The sequence below is a fragment of the Lycium ferocissimum genome, chromosome 11 (genome assembly GCF_029784015.1).
Source record: "Lycium ferocissimum isolate CSIRO_LF1 chromosome 11, AGI_CSIRO_Lferr_CH_V1, whole genome shotgun sequence".
NCBI classification, from domain to species: Eukaryota; Viridiplantae; Streptophyta; class Magnoliopsida; order Solanales; family Solanaceae; genus Lycium; species Lycium ferocissimum.
Window position 1 is genome coordinate 49,845,637 of NC_081352.1, and position 13,574 is coordinate 49,859,210.

Sequence of the window (13,574 nt, forward strand, 5' to 3'; positions counted from 1 at the left end):
TCCAAACGCTGGTTTGGGGTCATGGTTTCAAACCATGGTTTGAAAACGCATGGCCAAACACCTACTAAGAAAACTATTTTAGGAGCCTTACGGGTTTCTCTTTAGCGGAAGAGGATATGCGGCAACCACGACTTTTGTTACCGACCATCGGAAATTTTCACGAGGCGAAGGCTCTCCATTTCCACAGCCTAAAGAGTACAAAGAATAAAGCATAACCTAGACGGTTTATAATTTTTTTTTTATCGTGCGCGTCTTCTAACACCCATAGTGATATACTTAAATAAACAATGTTAGAGTTAAAAGTTGAACTAACTAATGGACAGTCACTAACACTCCTTATGTATATGCTAGGCCCAAAAACTGTTTTTTTCAACATTAAACATCTAACGATAAATAATCATGCATTACTAATTCTTATAATATATAAAATTTTCTATATTATTAATGCCTGCATCACTTTGTTCCTAAGCCAAACTACACTAAGTGTAAGTCCTAATTACACTTAAAAACCTCCATACCTTTATCTGCTTTCTCCATAATTCTACCCTCACCACCAAACCCCCAACCCCGGCCAAAAAAAAAAATAAAAATGGAACAAAGTAAACTGAACTATAGAAGAAAGACTTGAATTGGTGGTGAATTTTCCATCGTGGATTGGGTGGCTCTCATGTTACTATTTTCGTTTCTTATCCCACCCTTATCTCCTGTTTGTACTGACAATAAAAATAAGACATGTTAGATTTGCGATTAATTACCCCATAGGCTCATAAACCTAAAGTATTATTTTATACTTTCTTTTATTTTCAATTTGTGTTTTTGTAATCTATTTCAAAATGTTAGCTCGCCATATAAAATGGAGGGAATAATAAAGATGCAATTGTACAAGAAAAATAGATAATCTCTTTGGTGAGGGAAAAAGGAAAAAAGAAGATAGAGGAACCAGCAGCATGAAAAAGCTTCTTGGATAACAATGATTGGTTGTTGTGGGACTCTTTATTCCTTAATTTTAATCTTTTCAGCAAATTAAGCAGGGACCATTTTTTTTTTCTTTTCCATTGGAGTGATCGGAACGTTTTACATTATGACCCAAACAAAAAAACGTTTTACATGACTTCCTTCCTCCTATTCCCAGCAGCCTAATTTCATTTAAAAGAAGAAAACAATGTCTGTGATCGTGCTAATTTACTGTCTCCATGGCCATTTGGATCATTTTGGACTACTAAGAATGAAGGTAAAATTTATATAAAAACAATTATGAAGACAGTCAACATGATATTTGGCAGGGCCACAGGCCCACAACTACAGCCAATTTAGAACATATTAAGGACCGAACACAATGGTGTAGCTTGATTGTGACAAGGGTGTTCAATTGAATCCATTCACCAAAAGATTATATTGCGTAAGAGTAAAATACTTTTTGTTGTTATTATATATAAACTGTTGAATTCCCTTCGTAGATCTAGTTTGGTACAAACAAGAGTTCAAAAACTAATTCAAATTATAAGTTTAAAATCTAGATGTAAGTTTAAGTATTTTTAGAATCCTCATATTATAAAATGCTGGCTCTACCACTTATTTAACATTTTCATAGTTACTTTTAAGTTCAAATGTGAATGTGAGCAGATTTAAGTAGAACAATGCTAGCACTTAATTTTTCTTAATTAAATAATACCAGTAATTGCACTTATTGCTAGTAGCTGTCACAACTCACGAGTAATTTCGTTAAGAATAAATTCTTTCTAGATTGAATGAGGTATTGGAATATCATATAGGGGCACGATAATCAGGAGATTTTGTTTGATTACAAATATTAGTAATTAGTCTTATGATTTTAATGTTTTAAAGTACATAAAGATTGACAACAATCATACACGATAAAATATTCACATTAACTTTAATATATTTTCTACTTTTATTGATGATAAAATCGGGATGCATTGATGCTCCAAGATGCTGTTTTAACTATTCTCATAATGGGATGGTTATACTGGCCTTTCATAGTTAATAACCATTACAAAACTTGAAAGATTCTCTTAAAGTATAATTCTTATCTTACTTAATTATGAAGGACCATGATGCCTTAAAGTGATTTTCGCTCCTGATCTTATCTCAACGTTCTTTCATAAATAAAACAATATTATGGCACTCAAGGCAAGGGCAGAGCTACAGTGCTTCAAGGGTGTTCAGGTGAATACTGTTAGTCGGAAAATAATATTACGTATATAGATAGAATGCTACAGTATAGAGGTTATATTCTGTTTTGAACACCTTTCATACAACTTGGCAACAAGGCCGTCTCAACAAGATTGGGGGCCTCAGGCCAAACTTCATAGAGAGGTCCTAATTTTCTTTAAAAAAAATAAAGAAAGATCGTCATATATATTTTTATTTAAAGTCTACTTTTCTAGCTTTTTTAGATGCAAACTCATTAATTATTGTTTTATAATCTATTTGTTCTAACAATTCTTTTTCAATTGATAATATAGCTAATCCATTCAATCTCTCTTTTTGCATAACCGGATTCATATTTTCTAGTTGACATATTTAAATTGAATAAGTTCTAATAACAACTACAACAAAAATATTTACTTATGAAATAAGAATGTCAACAACGACAAATTTTTAGTGAAATATAAGATAAAGTTAGAACAATAAAACCTGGTTCAAGAATTTGATAAGTTGATATAATGATATCGAAGTAGTGTTGCATTGCTTCAATATAATGATTGCTTGTTGCAATGCTTGATAATTTGAAGAAGACGCCAAAAAGTAAATCTTGATCTTTCGTAAGTACTAAGTTTTGCAGCAGAATGTTTAGGTGTTTAGGAGAACGGAGAATTTTCAATAATAATTAGAGTACAAGAATGATGAAAGGAAGACGAAAATAGGTAAATATAAACAATATAATACTTATCCAAATAAATAAGGATACTACAAATAACTACTCCTCCATAAAAGGGAAGAAGTTACCATTTCTCTCCCCAAAAAAACCCCAATGCAGACCCCCCTCCCCTCCCCCCCGCCCCCAAACAAACAAATAATAAAAGGAAGAAATAACTGTTGTACTTCTTCCCAATATATCTTCAAACTTCCAATTTAACGTACACTTTTTTTTAAAGTAGTAAATATATACGTATAGGAAGAAATAACTGTTGTACTTCTTCCCAAAATATCTTCAAACTTCCAATTTAATGTACACTTTTTTTTAAAATAGTAAATATATACATATAGGATGTTAAAAAAAAAGTGGGGCCCCCAAAAAGGTGGGGCCCTAGGCCATTGCCTTACTTGCCTACCCTTTCAGCCGGCCCTGCTTGGCAAGGTAATTCAGCGACGGAAGGGTGTTCAATTAAAGCTAAGCAGGCAACTGTGCCTGAGTTCGATTCTCTGTTGTCATTTTAGCATTTTTAATAGGTTTTATTTTCAGCAGAAAATCCAGATTGACTTATTATATAGCCTTATAGCTATATGGGCCTACTTTACTTTTTTTTAATTGTAGAATCTCCCTCCAACTCTTGTGGAAGACGAAAGCAAAAACGGCTCCACAAAGAAAGTTAAAAAGAATCCTCTTTTGGCTCTGCCTTTTATTCTCCAAGTCTCGTTGTAGTGTTGCTATCGCTAGAGCTGTTGAAGCTTGAAGCTTAAAAATCGTTTGAATCTAGACCCATTTATCTTGTCTCTTTTTTTTTTTTTTTCTCAGTCAGTTCAATTCATGTTAAATTAAATGTGAATAAACTTTTGGTTCTTTTTAATGCTCATTAAAATTTAAATATTGCGTAGTTTGATTTTAAAACTTTCAGTGCACCTATTTATTAAAACTTATTACTAATATTATGTAGTACGATTTTTAAAATTTTTTGGTGCACCCACTCACATAAAAAAATTACTTCTCCAAAATTTAAACACCCTTCGTGAAATTTCTGGCTCCGCCACTGACTCAAGGCAAACTTGAATTAGTTTCCTTATGAAACTTTCGCAGACACAAGGGATCACATTTTCGGATTCGAGTCTTGAGGATGAAAAAAAAAAAAAACTGGTAAAAAAAACGTATTCCCTTTGAATGATCCTTAACATATGATTTTGCACTTCTTGATAAATATTAGTATCTGTTTTATTATTCTAACTTGAATTTAACGAGAAATATGAAAATATGAGTTTCTGTTCGTAAAATTTAGATAAAAGGGTCGGCTAATTTGTACTCGTTGACAAATTATATTTGTAATTTGTTCCAACAAGAGCCATAAACAACAGCAGAGATAATCAGACATGACGCGAAAACGAATTAATTGAGGCCTCGAAGTGGGTATCAGACACTTCATGAAAAAAATAAAAATAAAAATTGTATACTAAATTTTTTTCCACAATATTATATTTAGTTTAATCTGTAATAGGTAATTTACCATATTAGCCATGTTATTAATTGATCTTTATCATAAAGATTTATTCATAATTATATTAAATAAGATCTGATTTTATAAATTTCTTTACATGAATAAAACTTGAACCCATGAGATAAACATGTCAGAATTAACATTGAATACTCTTTTTTTTTCTTTTTCTTTTTGGAGCGATCACTTACACGGAGAATCTTACTACTTTCCTTTTTCTTATAGAACGTGTTTTTGACAAATCCTTTTCCAAATTGAAATAGGAAAATTGCCTTAGTTCTCAATTACTGTTATATATACTCATAATCTGTCCTATATTTCTTCTCATTATACTCTGTTCTTACTAAAACAACCTTCTTCTTTTTTTGCAATCTTTCATCATGAAATCACAAAAAAGAACACTAAAGAACTCTTCTGTCAGATTGTTTCCTGGTGTTCGTAAGAGAAAAAGTGGGAAATTTTGTGCTGAAATCAAACACCCAGTTAACAAGAAAAGAATTTGGTTGGGTACTTTCATTACTGCTGAAGCAGCTTATGAAATTTACAAGTGTAAGAAGCTTGAATTTGAAGAACTAGTGAAGGCCAAAAGTGCAAAAAAGGGCCAGAAAATTCAAGAATCATCTTCTAGTAATGATTCATTAATGGATGTTGTTGGAAATAAAGATTCATTAAATGGGGTTGAAGAAAAGAACAATCTTTTTGCAAAGGAAAAACAAGAATCTTGTTCTACAAATTCATCAAATAAGGATGAAGAAAAAATCAATCTTTTTGATGAAGAGTTGTTGGTGGGGCAGTGGGTACAAATTGGAGAGGATAAAGAAGTTAAAATTTCATTGAAATTTGGGGTTCCAATTGTTGATAATTATGGGTTTTTGTTGGGTGAATTTAGTGCACTGGATGACCTTAGTATATGCATGTGATAACTGTAAAAAACAATTGTTTACTAGTAGAAAATTTTGTAACTATTGGGGGTACAAGCATTGTTTTTAGAAACTTGCAGGGACTTTAGGTCTTTATGTAGTTATTAGGATATGTATTGATATAGAAATTGTCAAATCAATGATTTACTTTTTCTCAGTGAATAATTTATGATTGTGAGGAAATTGATATCTACTTTTTGAAGATTAGTGTGGTGCTTAATGAAATTGCACTTTTCTTCTCCGATGTTAATTATGTATTTAGAATTAAAGAGATTAATGAAATAGATACTGATGATTGTGTTACTATTGTTGTCTGTTTTGATGAAATTTGCGTGGCGCTTAAGAGAGTTGTTAGTATAAAGGTCATACAAGAATCCCTTTGATCTTTAGGTTTTGAGAGCGAAAACATTCATAATCGACTTTATTCATAACTTTATTAATTTATTTATTTTTAAAAAAATTGAATGTAATATTAGTCGACTTTGTATTAGAAAACAGTAGCTTTCTTTTTATAAAAATATAGTTAACGAAAAATGGTCAAGCATAATGAATCCTCTATGAAACCAGTTCACTAATCATGTTAGAGAGTCCATGGATCAAGGAAATAGATATCAATAGTAAACACAATAAAGTGAATGGTTCAAGACACAAAAGACAACTTCAAGAACTACTAGGTATCTTGACTAGGGGTGGCAAACGGTGGGTCGAGTTTTGGATATGGGCGATTTTTTATATAATAAGTGTTAAAATCATTGTTGACAAAAACGGATCGATTCTGCAAACACACCCGCCCATATTTAACACTGCTAAAAATGGTTACTGATCCGTCGGATAATATGGATATCCATATTATCCATATTATCCAAAGCTACTTCAAAGATGTTGGGCTTCATGTAGCCATATGGAGAAGATTAATTTACCATTTTGTCCACAAATCCAATCTCTAGTACATAGTTGCACCTCAACATTTGTGGGAAGAATAGAACTTCGAACCTTTTCAATGACACGACCTCAAAGAAAATCTTTTTTGGAAAATATCCACCCAACCCCACCCCCGCACCACCCACTCCCCAACCAAATCCCAGCCCCACCCAACGATCACCCTCGAACGCACTTCATCTTCACCTACCCACCCCAACTCCATCCTATCCCACCCAACCCTCACCCAACCCCCTCCCAAAGCGTCTATTTCATATATGACTACTTTGTACTTTGAAGACAACCCCAAAAAGTTGAAAAAATATGTTTGTAAACTAGCCATTTTTAAAAGTGACAAAAAATGGCTATTTTTGTAAATTGACCATTTTTATAAAGTGACATAAAAATGGTTATTTTTGCAAAAATTTATTTCTTGAAAACGACATTCTTCTTCTAGCTTTATCTAATAAAATGCAAATTTGCAAAAATAAGCAACTTTTTTGTCATTTTTCAAAAAATGGCCACTTTACAAAAAAGTAGCCATTTTTGTGTCACTTTAAAAAAATGGCTACTTTACAAAATTGACCACTATCTTGGAAATGGCACATTTCAAAAATGGTTATTTTAATACTTTCACAAAGAAGCTATTTTAAAAAATGGCTACTTTTGCAAAGCATTATGTTTAGTTTTTAAAGTAACTACTTTCACAAAATGACTATTCATGAAAATTGACTACTTTCAAAAAGCGACTATTTAAAAAGTATCTACTTTCACAAAGTGGCTATTTTCTAAAAGTGACTACTTTTACAAAGTGACTATTTTCTTAAGTGAATACTTTTGCAAAACGACTATTTTTGAAAAGTAGCTACTTTTGTAAGTAATATTTTGAAAAAGCGCTACTTTTGTAATGTGATTACTTTTGCAAAGTTGCTATTTTTTTGAAAGTTACTACTTTCACAAAATGTCTAGTTTTGCAAAGTCGAGAGATAAGGGGTGCGTGTAGGGAGAAATAAAGGTACCCAATCTACTTGCAATATTACCAAGTGGGGGTAGAAGTGTTCGAGGATATTCTTCATGTACAGTCCAAAATTGCAATACAAGAGGTATACTATTCATTGTGACAAACATAAGCTCATCTCGGCTTTGTGGTTATAGGGGGGGGAGGTATTCCAATTACGAGTTACTCATATAAGTCGGTGTGTCACCCATTGTAGACTACTAAAGTATTCATGGGGGTCCACACATAAACCACGGGGTCGACAACGATTGGGGCTAGGAGTGAGAGAACAAATTAGTCCCACGGCGTTTGGCTTGAACTGAGGCTGTTTGGAGTTGCTTGTTGGATAAAATATTTTTCAAAACATTTTGACCAACCAAACATCTCTGTCTTCGGATTCATACCAAACACACTCTATATGTTGTGGGTTTTATCCATTTTACCCATTAATTTACCCATATTTTAAGTGGATAATATGGGTTGACTCATTTCATAATCGACTTTATTCCATATTAAATGAATGATAGGGTATCCAACCCATTTAAAATGGGCATAATGGAAACTAGTTCACTAATCATGATAACCATATTTTTAACACCATTTTGCCACCTCTAATCTTGACGTTTAAGGAAGCTTTGCAAGACGAACATCCCCATAAAACAGACTCGTTAATTGACAATTTCCCATTTGGCTTTGGTTTTTTCTAACAAATGGTCATAAAAAGTACAGCCCTTTACAACATTCACTGGCCAACAAATCTTCCAAGTAGTAACTCATTTTCCTCTGACATTTGAAGCATTCTAAAGAAAGTATTGTTTGTTTTCTGAGGCCATGCATATGCAGTTATAGGATGTGGTCTCCCAAAAAACTACAATTGCCTTCATCTTTGTCCTCCTTTTGTTCTACTTTGGCTCTCTTGATTTTCATCCCTTTGGTTCTGTTTTCAGTCCTTGCTTGTACATTAGCCCTCAGAGTTCTTATGTACTTCCATTTTCTTCTTGCACATGGAAATCTGTTGAATTAGACAGATTTTATTCATGAAGGTCTTGAGAAGTTATGAAGAGAAAGATCAGCATTTGCAAGTAGTTGGCCTAGTTGAGGCTTCATCTTTCTCTAGTTCTCCTTTCAACAACTCATTTCATCAGAAAATTAGTAGTTAAAGACTCATTTTCTAATCAACATCCCCGAGTAAGTTTCACTAATTACGTACCATGTTTTTGTTTTGTTTCTCTTTCATAATGCTTTTGTTGACTTGTTCTGTGTTTTGCTACCTTATCAGGGAGGTGTTGAAAATATTTGGAAGGATGAAATAAATGAAGGAGAAGAGCATAGCGATGAAACGACTAAAATACTTAAAAGACATAGCAGGTTGGAAAGGCTTGAGGCCATTTTAGCTAAAGCAAGGTCTTCAATAAGAGAAGCTGCTAGAAATGGAAGCATGATATCAAACCATCAAGATCCTGATTATGTTCCTTAAGGTCCTGTCTATCATAACGCAAATGCCCTCCATAGGTAATCTTAAATAGCATTTATACTGTTATGCTAAGTTGTCAATAGCCATCAGACATTTATAACATGGTTCACTTGACGGATAGTACAGGTTGGGTGTCAGTCACGTCCCGCCCGCCCTAGTATGGGGGTATGACAGAGTATTTCCTATTATTACTTGAATTTTGTACTAGGAGCTATCTTGAAATGGAGAACTTCAAAATATGTGTACGAGGAAGGTGAACCTCCAATATTCCATAATGGTCCGTGTAGGATTATATATTCAACAGAGGGAAGGTTTATTTATGAAATGGAAAAGGGAAATATGTACAGAACAAAAGATCCAGAGGAAGCCTTCGTGCATTTCCTCCCATTTAGTGTAGTTGTAATGGTTAGATACCTATATCTATATGTCTCTGGTGTCCATGACAGACATGTAGAACAGTGGCTGACTCTATTCATGTCATTCCTTCTGGAATACAAGTGTTGGTGCTGATAATTTCTTGCTCTCCTGCCATGATTGGATAAGCAAAAAGTTCTTTGAAGTTGTCAAATATCCTTCCCAATAGAGTTGATAGTATAAGAGAAATTTCAAACTATTAAGTCACCTAAAAGAAAACTACATTAATACGATGAGACTAATAACCTAGAAATAAGGCAAGGTAAGTCACAACAGGTTAAAATGTACCGCTACTGTAAGAACTTAACGTTGTTAGTATGTATAAGTTAAAGGTTCTTTTTCATTTTTGGCTCGTCAGCCGAAAGTAATTACGGACGCTAGCCAAAATATACAAAACACATACACTAGTTATGTATATAATATGTAGATTACATGTATATTTATGTATACATTTTGTATATTTGTACTTAAAATACAACACACATACATGTCATGTCTTGCTATTATTTTTATGGCGGCCCAAAAAGGTAAACATCTCTAAGTTAAATTGAATCGTATCTTCTATGAGAGTTTTTATATCTACCATTGAGATCAAAATGTCATTTTTTATGAGAAGTACAATTGATTTTCAGGGGCCGCACATGACTTCATATGTACCACATCTATTCAACAATTCGATAAGAGTTATATGCAATGCTAATACCTCTGAAGGGTTTAATCCTCAGAAAGATGTATCATTACCCGAAATTAATCTCAGGACTGGTGATATAATAGGACTCATTGGAGGTCTATCGCCATCAAGACGATCAATTCTTGCTTTCTTTGCTGGTGGTTTACATGGTGCCATAAGGCACAAGCTGATGCAGCAATGGACAGGAAAAGACCAGGATGTTTTGGTTTACGAAAAACTTCCACCGGGAAAATCTTATAAATCCATGTTGAAGAACAGCAAGTTTTGCCTGTGCCCAAGTGGCTATGAGGTTGCAAGCCCGAGAGTTGTTGAAGCAATTTATGCAGAGTGCGTTCCCCTGTTGATTTCAGATGGTTATGTGCCACCATTTAGTGATGTCTTGAATTGGAATTCTTTTTCTGTGAAGGTGGCTGTGAAAGGCATACCAAATATCAAGAAGATATTGATGAGCATTTCTCAGACTCTGTACTTGAGAATTCAAAGGAGAGTGAAACAAGTACAGAGGCATTTTGTGATCAATGGACCTCCAAAAAGTTTTGATCTTTTTCACATGATTGTTCACTCCATTTGGCTAAGAAGATTGAATATAAGATTACAGGATTAAGCACTTCAATGTAGGTGATAGGGCTGGAAATCCTGTACAAGTGATCAATCTTACTGCTGTCTAAAAGGTGCTCAATCAAGACAAAGCACAATTTCCTATTCTCCGTCGACTTAACTAGAGGCATTCACAGGTTTCTTTCTGTAATATATGTAGCATGTCTCAGGTGAACACTTAGTAGATATTCTGGTGTATGCAATAAAAATCCTGGTTTTCATTTCAGATAGACTTGAAGAAAAGAAAAGGTCATTCTGGCCAATTGAGTTTCACCCTCTCCACCCAACCACCCCTCCACTTAGCTGGCCCATCTGGGGCAAGAAAAATGCATCATCATTAATGAAACATCAAATAGCTTTCACTAAATATGGACTATAGTACCCATAGGCATCAATAAGCACTTCAAACAACTATATTCGAAGCATGAATTGAACTTCAAAAGCAAGGATTCAGACTTTCATAATGTGAGAAAAGCTCTCATAAGAGTTTTGTTACACAGTTGCCTGCTTGTGTCAAGCAACATAAAATCATCTACAGTAAATAAAAAAATTAAGGGAAAAAATATAGTATAACCTACAATTTATGTGAACTATTTTAAAATTCAGGAAAGAATGAACACAATTTTTTTCCATCCCGCTAATGTGTACAAATTTTCCCACCTTCCACCCCAATAATACTAGAGAAAAGGTCAAGCATCAGCACATCTTGTTGGTGCATATCCCAATCTGGACCTCTTGGTGTCATATAAGACATGAAAATTCTGCTGTTGATAGTTTCCAATTATTGACATAGCAGATCGAGGAGTCCCTAAAATTGCCAAACAAACGATATCCTCTGGTTCGAGTTTGATGAAGTAGTTCTCTACAGGGAAATTCCATACAGCTCCATCATCAAACACAATTCCAAACGAAGGCAATTCCACGTTCTTCACTCCGGACACATTGTAACAAGGATTCAAAATAGGAAAATCTTGTACAACAGTATATCCCTTGACTTTATTGACAAATGCCTCCTTTATAATCTCATACGCCGGTTCTGCGAAGTAACTCAACGTGGTTCCTGAATCGATGATCGTACCACCAACACCTTCCGGAGACAAATCCCATGTCTCTTTTGGTATATTCAGTACCTCTCCTCCAACTATAACAGATTTTATCTGTACATAGTAGAAAGTTTCCACAGGATTTTCTTTGCTACCACCAACCAATGAAGTAAAATTCAACTCTGGGTGTTTCAAAAGATCCTTATCTTCGCCAAAAATCAACTTACTACTTACACTAGAATTGCTATTCCTATCCACAAGGCAATATGAAAAAGAATGACCATATAAAGATTGAAGTTGAGAAGCAAATGAAAGTGGCCCTCTTCCAAGACCTAACAAACCAGCAGCACCATGAAACAACCCTCTATTCCAATGACCACAACCAAACATCACATTTTCCACCTTCCTAAATTCACTCCCACTCGGGGTCGTTAGGTTAACAGTAAACGTTTCTAACGCGAAATCACCGGTCGTGTTAGAGCTATCACCATACCAATAGTAATAAGGGCATGTTTGGTTTTCATTCTTACAAGGTTGTGGAGGATTAGGAGATGTAACAAGTTGACACTTTGGATCATGACAACCTATATTCTTAAAAGAACTAGAGTCTTTAGGATCATAATGGGGTCCATTTTGTTCAAAACAATCATAACAAGGAACACATTGAATCCAATTAAGATCACTACCAGTATCAAGAATCAAAGAGAAATGCTTAGGAGGTGTACCAATAAATACATCCATGAAATACTCTCCTGAACCAAGACTTACACCTGATTCCAATGTTGCCATTAACTTGCCTGAAAGTTCATACGATGATGAACTTGGAGCCTGAGCAGGAGCTGGAGCAACATGTTTTTCAGTACTTTTTGCAAGTCTTGAAATGGTGTTTTGGTTTTTCTTCTCTATAATCCTTGTATGCAATGTTTGAATCCTACTCAAATCTCCAAAAACTGAGTCTTTAGCCTCAATTTTTTTACCAGCTGATCTGTGCCTTAACTGAAACTTAACAGCTTCCCTTTCTTGATTTCCAACTATGGAAACATCTTCATCTTTTTCTCCATCAATCCCATCTAGTTCTTGAGCTATTGAATGTGTTTTTGAGTTTTCAGAAATACCATAGTTGCAATCTGAGTTTGAAGAAGAAGAAACACCATTGAAACTTGGATGTTCAGGGAATTCAATGCCAGAAGCACTAGAATTCACATTTCTTAAACTATAAAATCCTTCAGAAGCCACACAATTAGAGAAAAACAAGAATACAAACAATAAAATGAAAAAAATGAACTTTGTCACCATCACTAATACTCCCAAAATCCTCTCTTTTTTTTACTCTCTTTTTCTCACTTCAAGAACCAAGAAAAATGAGTTGTATTAGAACTCAAGAAGATGTATGAAAATACTAGGAGATTTGAGGAACAATTTGTAATTGGGGGAATGGAGAAAAAGAAAAGGAAAGAGAGACTAAAAAGTTGAGGAAAAAATAAGGAAATTTGTGTTGTTGGGTCTTGGCTTATGAGCTTTGTGGTAGAAAGGATTAAAAAATGGAGAGGAGTTGAAGTTTGAATAACGACTTTGAATGTCGTCTGTTGTTCATCTACCAATGTCCACTTACGCGCTTTCACCAAGCATCAGGTATTTTTTAATGTAAGACTTACATTTAATAAAGGGAAAAATAATACTAGTATACCTTTTAAGTTTTTTTTCTTTAAAAAAAGAGTGAATATCTAAAAATCCCCTAGATTATCCCATGCTAGTTTAATCTCCGAAGATAATTTTTTTGGGATGGAGGGAGTATTTCTTATCGAAATACCCTGCAGTGCCAAGTAGCATGAAATTCGGTTTCACTCTTTTTGTAGAGTAAGAGAGTTAGAAAATAGGTGAAAAAAGCATTTATGTGGTACTTTACATTTTACATTCAATCTTTATAGAAAAAAACTAAATAAGAAAGTTTGACACCTTTTTAACTAGTTATAGTTAGTAATTTGAAAATTATAATATAAGAATTATTTCTTATTGACTCAATATTTAACTTCACATATTATAAGTTAGCACATAATGTATAATGTAAAATTTGTCCATCTATTATTAATACTTGCATTTTTATTATATATTATCTTATGGGAATAAATAAT

General features: G+C 33.8%; 2 protein-coding genes and 1 pseudogene across 2 annotated transcripts; 2 read left to right on the forward strand and 1 right to left on the reverse strand.

Moving 5' to 3' along the window:
• Positions 1-4,768: 4,768 nt before the first annotated feature.
• LOC132038439 (ethylene-responsive transcription factor ERF117-like) lies at positions 4,769-5,308 on the forward strand. The gene has a single exon (XM_059429110.1). The coding sequence runs from the start codon at positions 4,769-4,771 to the stop codon at positions 5,306-5,308; it is 540 nt and encodes a 179-aa protein (XP_059285093.1).
• A 2,534-nt stretch (positions 5,309-7,842) lies between these two features.
• LOC132036414 (probable glycosyltransferase At5g03795) lies at positions 7,843-10,726 on the forward strand (annotated as a pseudogene).
• Positions 10,727-10,828: 102 nt separating this feature from the next.
• LOC132036413 (aspartic proteinase nepenthesin-2-like) lies at positions 10,829-13,002 on the reverse strand. Its single transcript, XM_059426756.1, has one exon. The coding sequence runs from the start codon at positions 12,736-12,738 to the stop codon at positions 11,089-11,091; it is 1,650 nt and encodes a 549-aa protein (XP_059282739.1). The 5' UTR covers positions 12,739-13,002; the 3' UTR covers positions 10,829-11,088.
• Positions 13,003-13,574: the final 572 nt, after the last annotated feature.